The sequence below is a fragment of the Nicotiana sylvestris genome, chromosome 9, assembly GCF_000393655.2.
Source record: "Nicotiana sylvestris chromosome 9, ASM39365v2, whole genome shotgun sequence".
NCBI lineage: Eukaryota > Viridiplantae > Streptophyta > Magnoliopsida > Solanales > Solanaceae > Nicotiana > Nicotiana sylvestris.
In genome coordinates, this window is record NC_091065.1 from 12,334,502 (window position 1) to 12,345,411 (window position 10,910).

Below are 10,910 nucleotides of genomic sequence, written 5' to 3' on the forward strand. Positions count from 1 at the left end.
TAATTGAAACTTAGTTCGTTTAACACTGTGATATATAGTTTGTTTAGTAGTATACATGATATAGCTATGTAATTCGTGGAATGCACAAGTAGTTAGTATATTGATAAATAGACTTCATCTCCCGTTGTGTTTTTTACATATAGGGCGGGGGCTTTTAACTTTGCCAAATGCAACGCAGTTTTAATCTTTTGAGTGTTAACCTTATCGGACTCCGTTAGGCAGTTTATAGGACAAGGTTCGAATCCCATTAGTAGCATCTTCTAGTAATTAATTCCATTGATCTCGCTTAAATGAGTTAGTTTGAATTCAACTTGAAGAATGTTTAGCGTGAATTTAGCATTTTATTAATCTTGTATGCAATTTTCTTTAGCAAATTAAAAGCATGTTCGCCCATGGAATAAGGCACGAAACAATTCCCGCCTCATAAATAATTAATCTGATAATTAACAAGAATCCGGAGTTGGCCAAGCATGTAATTTAATTAGCATGTATTTTCTTTCTTCCATTTTTAGAGACAAAGATAATAGAAAAATGTAGTCGCTTTAGGTTTATCCTTTCAAAAAATGAGACGAGCCTAGCCAAGTATAGATGCAAATTACGGGGCCCTCAATAATTAGTTGTATTAAATATTTAGATTTCTTGGGATGGGTTGTTTAGTGAACTTCACCGCTTTCCCTAAAGATAATAAACGCGCTAGACTCTTAGGCGCGATTTAATTAAATTACATTCTTAAATTCGGGTGCGCATTTATGCGACCCAAATTCAAATCTCAACGGAGTCGAAATGTATTAACAACCACGGGTGCATTGATTGTGACGTGGTCCGAGATGCATTTTCACAACGTTGCAATTCTATCGAAAAATAATAATAAAAGCGGTTTAAACTTAATAAAAGCACACCAGTTATAACATGTATTAAAATCAGATATTTAGCCATTATAACAATTTAAGCGACCGTGCTAGAACCACGGGATTCAGGGGTGCCTAACACCTTCCCCCGTGTCGACAGAATTCCTTACTTAGAATTTCTGGTTCGCAGACTTCATTTGGAAAGTCGAATATTTGCTCGATTTGGGATTCAAGATAAACCGGTGACTTGGGACACCAAATGCCAAACTTTTCCCAAGTGGCGACTCTGAAATAAATAAATAATCCCATTTCGAATATTGTCACTTAAATTGGAAAAACTCCCTCGCGCATTTACCCCTCGGGGCGGGTGCGCAAAAAGGAGGTGTGACAGCTCTGGCGACTCTGCTGGGGACTCAACCCAGAACCTCTAGTTCAGGGTTCAAGAATTCGAGCTTAGAATAATTGTTATATTTGGCTTTATTATCTGATCTTTTTTACATGTTTTGGCATAACGTGCTAAATATTGTCTTTTACCGCTTTGATATTATCTGAACTGTATATAAACTGTGCTGAAACCTTTCTATTCTTACCTCCGGGGAGAAGCTCGCTGGTCGAGACTCCCTATTCTGTTAGTGTCAATACGTTAAATAAGAAAGAGGTCGGACAAGTTACAAAGCCGGACGATCTCGCGGGTCCCCGGTACGTAGCCCCCTCCTCGACTCGAGTTGTCCGCTCGGGTACACAGTCTAGAACATATACCCAGGTTATAAACCTAGTATAACGAAACCTTATGCCGGATCCCTAGTAGGAACGCTTATTTGCATCATGTTGCATTTGACACAGGGTTTGGGTCCGTCTAGGACAGGCAACCTGAAATGAAAAGACCATCCTGCTGCATCCCGTTTGTTTTGCGCATTTATTTGCTTCAGATTTGCATGCTGACCGGTTTCTAAAAAAAACATAAAAAAAAAAGAAGAAAAAAAATGAAAACAAAGTTTGTCTTTTAGTTTGATTTATAAAAAAACATATATAATAAAAAAATCCCTTTAATCACTTTCAAAATCCAAATATATATATATATATATAGTATTTATTTAAAAGTAAAAAAAAGGGAAAATTCAAAATTCAAAAAAAATATTGTTTCTTTTGTAGTATCTCTTTTATAAATTCAGACTAATAGTCCAAATACTTCCTTAAAAGATTTTTCTTTAGTCTTCATCTCTTTTTAAAAAAATATATATATATAAAAATCCAGAAAAATATTTTTTCCTTTTCTTTAAAAGATTGTATTCAGAAGGGGTTTAGTTTATTTACTCTACGCCTGATCGGCCCGAACTACGCCGGTTTGATTCTCACAGGGTGCGAGATACGTAGGCAACCCTCATCGGGTTCAACCTCCCCTTTTCAAAACAGCCAAAATGTTAGAATTTTAATGAGTCGGGTAATGCCGTTTTGTCAAGGATAGTCGAATGTTCCCGAAAGGGACGCCGGAAGGCTGACTTTGCACAAACGGCCATTATTGGTCATTTTTGTTTTTTTTTCCGACCAAATCGCCCAATGGCCTTAGGATCCTCGTCCCTGAGGTTCTGTGAGGCCGTGTTCCCCATGATGGTTCATTAATAAAAAAGATCATAAATAATTTAAGTGATTGTTTTTGTCAAAAATAGCCAAATGTTCCCGAAAAGGACGGTAGAAGGCTGATTTTGCATAAACGGCCACTTTCGGTCATCTTTTAGAGTTTTTGATCGGTTGACCCTCACAGCCTTAAAATCTTCATCCCCGAAGTGCTGAAAGGCCGTGTTCGAAAATCGGATCTTCTTTTTTTAATAAAAAAAAATGTCGTCAAAATATTTTTCGAGTCAAATCATTTTGCTTAAAGTCACCTTAATAAATGTGCAGGATGAGCACAATGCGAAATGAACATTTTTCAATAATGACTAAAATCCCTGTCAAGTTACGGCTATGGTGGAATGATCTAGGTATTGAAGGGCAAAATGAGGTCAAGAAATATCTGAAAGGTCTCACGGGTTTATTGGAAATCCAGCCTCGGGGAGATATCATAAGAGTTTTGGTCACCTACTGGGACCCAGCGCACAATGTTTTCCACTTCTCCGATTTTGAACTCACCCCGACTCTGGAGGAAATGGCTGGGTACATCGAAAATGCTAAACTTCCATTAAGGCAAAAATACCTGGTTGCCCCAAGAGCTGTCACGGTGCATCGATTTCTAGACTCACTAAAAATACCCAGAACGGTCCATAACCCAGATTTGGTCGCGGGTTTTTGTGATCCATGCTTCATATACGACAGGTATGGTCATGTGGGAGGATTCAATAATCCGATTAACAAGCTATGTAGCAAAGGTAGTCGTCAGAAGTGGGATGAGAACAGACGGGTGGCTTTCATGATAACATTTTTGGGTCTTATGGTATTTCCAAGGAAAGACGAAAATATTGACCTGAAAATATCCGGGGTCGTCAGTACTTTGCTCACTCAGAACGATAGTAATCTCGCGCCTATGGTTGTATCTGATATATTTCGAGCTCTCACAGCCTGCAAAGCCGGGGGGAATTTCTTTGAAGGGTGTAACTTGCTGCTACAAATATGGATGACTGAACATCTCTGCCATTTTTCCGAGCTTTTGAGCCATGGTTCCTCGAAGAAAACTTGCATAGAAGAGTTTTACATAAGAACCAAAAAGATCAGTCTGCCCAAAGGAGTTATGGCATGGACTTCATTATTTCAGACTCTCACTGCCAGCCAAATACAATGGACACTGGGATGGTTGCCTGTTCATGAGGTCATGTATATGCCAGCATCTAGAACTTACTTTCTACTGATGGGACTTAAGAGCATTCAACCTTACGCGCCCTGCCGAGTCTTGAGACAACTCGGAAGGTGCCAGATAGTACCACACGAGGAAGATCTTAGTGCTCAAACAATTGAGATTAGCCCTGACGGACAATTTCCTGAAGCAAAAATCCGCCAGATTTGGAATGAATGTCAACATTTGAAGGCGGATACTTGTGTGCAGGATCGGGCCAAAAGTGAAATGGCGCCAGGTTACCTTGCGTGGTACAGAAGAGAACTTGAACACGAAAGGCCTGCTAAAAGACCCCACATCCTGAATTTCGTCGAGTCGTCGCAAAAGCAGTGGGATTGGTTGGCAAAAGAAAGAGGCTATCGTGCCGAAATTAGCAAATTGAAGCAACAAGTTGAAGGTCTGAGATATGAGCACAACGTGCAAGTTGCTACCGATCTGGGAGAAAAGAATAGGTTGACTCAGGAAAACGAGACACTCAGGGCCCATATCAAACAGATGAGGATAGATGCTGATAACCAGCAAAGGAGCCGTTCAGATGAACGATTGATAAAAGGTTTAAGGATAGAAATTGGGGAGTGCCGGAGTGAGTCAGAAAATACCATAGCAGGGCTCAAAGCACATTGGGCAAGAAGAACAGAAAAGCGTAACCGGCACCTGCGGCAGTTGGAAAGGGATCACGAGCGAACCATTGCCAATCTGAAGGAAAAAGTGGACAGAGCGTTTGAGCAAACCCAAACCCTTGGAGCTGAAAATAGACATTGCCACAAGCTCTTAGCCCAGATGGAAGTAGAAATTCAGTAGTGGCAAAATCAATGCCTCCAGGATTCTCGGGTTATGACAGCCCGTAATGATCAAATAGATTACCTACTCAAAGAAAAAAGGCAAACCAGGGATAAGATTAGGACCATTGCTCATGCCATCATCAGAAGGTGTCTACGGTGTGAAAACATGACCAGCATTACCGTTCTCTTGGCAGTGATGATTTATGTCAAGCAGACCATGCATGAGTTGGAACAACTTGAAAGGGACCTCACACCTAAGACCGCGGCGAGGCCGAACGATGCCCCGCGGGCACCAATTCTCGAAACCTTAATGTATTCATAGGTCGAGTCTGTATCTTAGCATCTTCTGTCCGTCTTTTCGCATCAGGGCGTATTAGTCCGTTTGAGTCTGTACTTATTTCAAGGCTTGTTATTTTCCCCTTTTCAAAATATTAGTTGTAATAGATTGTTTCAGTAATAAAATGTGTGCTTCTTTTACACTCATCTGTTTTTGAACTACGTAATGATCTGATTCACGCGGCATCGTGATACGTAGGCAATCCTCATCGGATCCGGTCACATTTTTAACTGCAAATAATGAAAACAATAACAATAGTAAATAATAAAATAAAATAAAAATAACACAAAAAATGATGATAAATAAAGGAAAGCCTAAAGAGAAGCCGGAATGATGCATGTCTTCGTTATAAACATGTAGAAATTCACTTAACTGTATAGGTTCATTACGCCCCAACGTGCGAGTACCTATCTGTTATTTGTTTCACACTAACCGGTTGCTTGCTGCTGAGCACTTTCCAGGTTCTTAGAAAAGGTGGTTTGGTTCGGTGGAGGTCTGGCCTCACATTCATACTTCACGAGGTCGAAAAGAAGTGTTCAGTTACCCGTCGTTAAGTCGAGAGGGAGTATTCACACTTACTACACAATATCAAAGGGAAGCATAGAGGTGTCTTCAGAAATTCCTTTGCCGACAGTTCCTGTCTCCGAGGAGAGTTCAATCTCGGCCGTCCTGACGCCCGAGTCCGCAACTGCTGAGGAAAATAGAATCCTGCGGCTCCGCATGTTGGAAATGTTGGATGACTAGAATAAGGGAAAAGAGCCACCGAGTGCTATGCCTGGGTTCCCTGAGTTGTTCTCCAGGACAAGTGGGACTTCCAACGTCCCCATAAGCTATCCAACTACCCCATTCGGGTACCCGGCCATTTCAGCCCACTCTGCTGGATCACCCTCTGATTCTTATCCCCGGATGTCAACAACAGATGTAGCTACGAACATATTCACTGCACTTCCCTGTCCAATCGTGGCACAACCCGCTACACACAGACCGAATTTTGACTCATCCTCATTCACCTTTCAAGCACCATCCTTCTCACTGAAACCAACTCGGTTCACCACCAGCACTCATCCTCAACAACCTCAATACGATTTTGCACCTGGGCAAGATCAAGACCCCAAAGCTGTTGAACAAGATGAGATGGCAAAAAGAATGAGGAGCCTCGAGCAGAGTTTGAAAAACATGCAAGGTTTAAGCGGGCAAAATAGTGTTTCCTATACCGACCTATGCATGTTCCCTCACGTGCACCTACCTGTGGGTTTCAAAATACCAAAGTTTGAAAAGTATGATGGGCACGGCGACCCCATTGCTCATCTCAAGAAGTATTGCAATCAATTGAGGGGAGCTGGCAGCAAAGAAGAATTGTTGATGGCATACTTCGGGGAAAGTCTGATAGGAATAGCCTCAAAGTGGTATATGGACCAAGACATATCTCGATGGCATATATGGGATGATCTCGCCAGAGATTTTGTGAGACAATTTCAATATAATATTGACACTGCATCAGACAAAAATTCTCTGTCAAACTTGAAGAAGAAACCCTCGGAAAGTTTCAGAGAATATGCTATTAAATGGCGCGAGCAGGCATCAAGGGTAAAACCTCCTATGGACGAGATAGAAATGGTCACTACTTTCCTCCAGGCTCAAGAATCAGACTATTTCCAGAATATGATGTCAGCCATGGGAAAGCCTTTCGCGAAAGCAATCAAGATCGAGGAGATGGTAGAGAATGGTTTGAAAATGGGTAGAATCTTAAGTCAAGCAGCCATAAGGTCAACCTCCCAAGCCGTCCAAAGCGGGTCCGGAGGGATGGCAAGAGGAAAGAAAAAGGACGAAACATCCATGGCAGCATCAGAAGCGAGGGAATATCGTAACCCTAGGCCCCGCTTTCCAGAAAGAACCCCACCGCATTACTACCCCCACCAAAATGTGACTTATGCTCCTCAACCCTACATGGTCATGAATACCCAGCCCTATGTCCATCCACCACAGCAAGACAATCGAGGCCAAGCTCCATCTCCTAGAAATCAGCCTCCTTACCGGAACAATTATAATCCACAGCCACCTCAAAATAACTTCCGCCCTCAAGAACCACCCAGAAGACGGACTTTCACATCCATTGGTGAACCGTATTCTACCTTGTTACCAAAGCTAGTCCAGATGGGTTTCCTGCAGCCAGTCCCCCGGACCAGGCACAATCCGGCATCACCTGCTTACAAAGCCGGTGTTAGGTGTGCTTATCATTTGGGAGCAGAAGGGCACGATACAAATGATTGTTGGACTTTGAGAAGGGTGGTTGAGAACTTATTAGAGCAGGGGAAGATAATACTGAGGGACGAGGAGGTCCCAAATGTGACTAACAATCCGTTGCCCGCTCACAATAACGGGCCGTTGATTGGAATGATTTGTGAGGACAAAGAGTTTGATCCTACTTTAAAAGCTATAATCGCCATTGTCGATGCAGGGAAAAAGCCTAAAACTACCCCGAAGCTAGAGAAAGGGGAAAAGAAGACTAGTACTGTCAAGGTTGAGTCCGAAGAGAAGGTCGAGACAAAGACAGTAACGATGGTGCCTGTGAGGAATGAAGTTCTTTACGTCCCACGAGGTCGAGCATAGAAGCCACAGATATTTGAAGTCAAAAGGGCAAAACCAATGTACGTACCGAAAGGGGCCTATGTGGTCCGGGGGACGATTCAACCACCTCGGCTGAATGAGCCAGTGGTTATCGGACGCGTGCCACAGAAGCCAATGACAGACCCGTCCGCAGTACCATGGAACTATCAAAGAACATTGGTTACGTACAAAGGCAGAGATGTCACGGGGGGACTTCCGGAGAATACTTTCATTGGAAGATATTTAAACACTCAAGAGTTAAACAACGCCACACGGAAACTCTTCCCACCCAAGAAGTCTGTAAGCGTTGAGGAAGCGGAAGTCTTCTTCCAAAAGATGAAAATGCCCGACTACGAAGTGGTGGATCAGTTACACAAGTGCCCTAAGCAAGTGTCTATGCTATCTCTGCTGATGAGGTCGGCCGAACACCAGAAGATCTTGCTCAAGACCCTGAACGAAGCGTACATACCAATTGAAACTTCAGTCGAACAACTGGAACGAATGACGGAGAGGTTCTTCGCAGTTAACCAGGTTTCTTTCAGCAAGAACGACTTACCTCCAGAGGGAGCGGCTCACAACAAAGCCTTACATCTGACAGTTAAATGCGAAGACTACTACGTCAAGCGGGTAATGTTGGATGGAGGTTCAGGTGTTGACATTTGTCCGCTCTCCACGCTGTAGAGAATGGAAGTTGGGACTGGAAGAATTCGCCCCAATAATGTCTGCGTAAGGGCTTTTGATGGCATCAAGAGGGACACCCTCGGGGAAATAGACTTGGTGTTGACTATAGGACCGGTGGAGTTTGAACTAACTTTCCAGGTGCTTGACATGGATACGTCTTACAATTTTCTCCTCGGCAGACCTTGGATTCATGCGGCAGGGGCTGTACCTTCCACTCTTCACCAGATGGTGAAGTTTGAGTACGAAGATCGGGAAATTTTGGTCCACGGAGAAGACAAAAAGTCTATTTATCGGGTCCCATCCATCCCGTATCTTGAAGCAAGGGAAGGGAGCGAGTACACGGTTTATCAGGCTTTCGAAGTTGTGCTAGCGGAGCAGTATGAAGAAGGAAGACCTTGCCCCCAACCTTTCTTGTCCAACGCCTCAATCATGGTGGCTAAAGAAATGATCCGACATGGATTCAGGCCAGGGAAAGGGATTGGACGAATGCTGCAAGGAATAACGGAACTCGTCACCTTGCCTTCCACTTAGAAACTTTTTGGGATAGGTTTTCAACCCACTCCAAAAGATGAAAAGTGGGCAAGGAAGAGGAAAAATGAGGGTTGGAGGCTGCCTCGGCCATTGCCAAATTTATACGAGACTTTCGTCGGACCAAAATACATCGAAGAAGAAGACGACGAGGTTTTCGCGGCCGAAGAGATCGAAGAGATATGTGGGGCAATGAGAGGAATGCTCTACGAAGCTCACATGGTTCAACCAGGAGAAGGCACAAGCACCGCTGAGATGCTATATGTGGGGCCAAATGCCAAGCTTCGAAATTGGGAGGCCACACCGTTCCCAACTAGACAGGAGTCCGGGTAGACCTGTCCTGCCACCTTTCCTGCATCACGAGTTATCCCCAGGATGTAACTCGGATGTTTTTCCTTCAGTTTCTTGTTTTGAATTCCTGAATTATAAACCTTTTTATCTCCAAATTCCAAGGAATAAAAATCAGTATTTCCTCATTTTTTCCTTTATTCTGATTTTTGTTATTTTTCCTTTATCTTTTCTTTCAGTTATAATAATGCGGCTTTAAATAATATGACATGCTGGCGGACTTCACGCCCAGATCACAACGATCTGTTTAATTGTGAAATAATGAACCAAGAACAGGAATATGACGAAGAAGAGGCTTTTAGGGAAATAAATCGAGAATTGGAACACTTTGAGAATAAACCTAAGCCGAATCTGAATGACACCGAACCGGTTAATTTGGGAACTCCTGAAGAAATCCGAGAGACCAAAATAAGCATTCACACGGACGAAAAAACATGAGATGCGATAATTCAACTCCTTTTTGAATTTAAAGATGTGTTTGCTTGGTCATACGATGACATGCCAGGATTAGGTGTTGATCTAGTGGTGCATAAATTGCCAATTTACCCTGAGTGTCCTCCAGTTCAACAAAAGCAGAGAAAATTCAAAACTAATGTCAGTGACAAGGTTAAAGAAGAAATCACCAAGCAGTTGAAAACGGGAGTAATTCGGGTAGTCCAGTACACCACGTGGTTGGCGAATGTAGTTCCAGTGCCGAAAAAAGATGGGAAGACTCAGGTATGTGTGGATTATCGAGATTTGAATAGGGCGAGTCCCAAAGACAATTTCCCATTGCCCAACATCCATATCCTTGTTGATAATTGCGCCAAACATAAGATCCAGTCTTTCGTAGATTGTTACGCTGGGTATCATCAGGTATTGATGGATGAAGAAGACGCCGAGAAGATTGCCTTCACTACACCTTGGGGCACTTACTGTTATCGGGTTATGCTATTCGGTCTGAAGAATGCTGGGGCAACTTACATGAGAGCCATGACTGCCATTTTTTATGACATGATGTATCAAGAGATAGAGGTGTATGTGGACGACGTGATAGTCAAATCCAGGACTCGGGACAATCATATCCAAGACTTGAGAAAATTCTTCGAGAGATTGAGAAAGTATGACTTGAAGCTGAACCCGGCCAAATGCGCCTTCAGAGTCCCATCAGGCAAGCTTTTGGGTTTCATAGTAAGCAGGAGAGGTATCAAGTTAGATCCAACAAAGATAAAATCTATCAGAGATCTACCTCCCTCAAGAACGAAGAAAGACGTGATGAGCCTATTGGGCAGGTTAAACTATATCAGTCGATTCATTGCCCAGCTGACTAGCACATTGAGCCCATATTCAAGCTATTGAGGAAGGATGCAGCGATCAAATGGACGGCCGAGTGTCAAGAAGCTTTTGACAAGATCAAAGAATATCTTTCAAATCCCCCAGTTTTGGTCCCGCCAGAGCCAGAGAGACCCCTTTTCTTGTATCTGACAGTCTTGGAAAATTCTTTCGGTTGCATCCTCGGGCAACATGACATAACCGGAAAGAAGGAGCAGGCGATCTATTACTTGAGCAAGAAATTCACCGGCTACGAGGTCAAGTATACTTTGCTGGAAAGAACGTGTTGTGCTTTGACGTGGGTTGCTCAAATTTTGAGACATTATCTCCAAGATCACACTACTTATCTCATAAGCAGGTTGGATCCTTTGAAGTACATATTTCAGAAGCCAATGCCTACTAGAAGACTGGCCAAGTGGCAAATCTTGCTTACCGAATTTGACATAGTCTATGTCACCCGAACGGAAATGAAAGCCCAGGCGTTAGCAGATCATTTGGCCGAAAACCCGGTTGATGAGGAATACCAACCGTTGAGTACTTATTTCCCGGATGAAGAAATAAACACCATAGAAGCAGTCTCGAAAAATGCTCATGTTTGGAAGATGTTTTTCGATGGGGCCGTAAACGCCAAAGGTGTAGGAATT

The 10,910-nt window shown here is 43.0% G+C and overlaps 1 protein-coding gene across 1 annotated transcript; it reads left to right on the plus strand.

The window, feature by feature from the left end:
- The first annotated feature begins 5,925 nt into the window (after window positions 1-5,925).
- Window positions 5,926-7,401, plus strand: LOC138877240 (uncharacterized). The gene is made up of 3 exons (XM_070156833.1): window positions 5,926-6,369; window positions 6,427-6,655; window positions 7,250-7,401. Exons 1-3 carry the CDS (start codon window positions 5,926-5,928, stop codon window positions 7,399-7,401), a joined length of 825 nt encoding a protein of 274 aa, XP_070012934.1.
- Window positions 7,402-10,910: the final 3,509 nt, after the last annotated feature.

Bases quoted from the DNA above. Each gene is read 5' to 3' on its own strand.
- LOC138877240 (XM_070156833.1), top strand. From the start codon at position 5,926: ATGGCAAAAAGAATGAGGAGCCTCGAGCAGAGTTTGAAAAACATGCAA. The intron at 6,370-6,426 runs GCATCAAGGGTA...ACTTTCCTCCAG, and splicing joins CTATTAAATGGCGCGAGCAG to GCTCAAGAATCAGACTATTT. The intron at 6,656-7,249 runs GTAACCCTAGGC...TTGTCGATGCAG, and splicing joins ATCAGAAGCGAGGGAATATC to GGAAAAAGCCTAAAACTACC.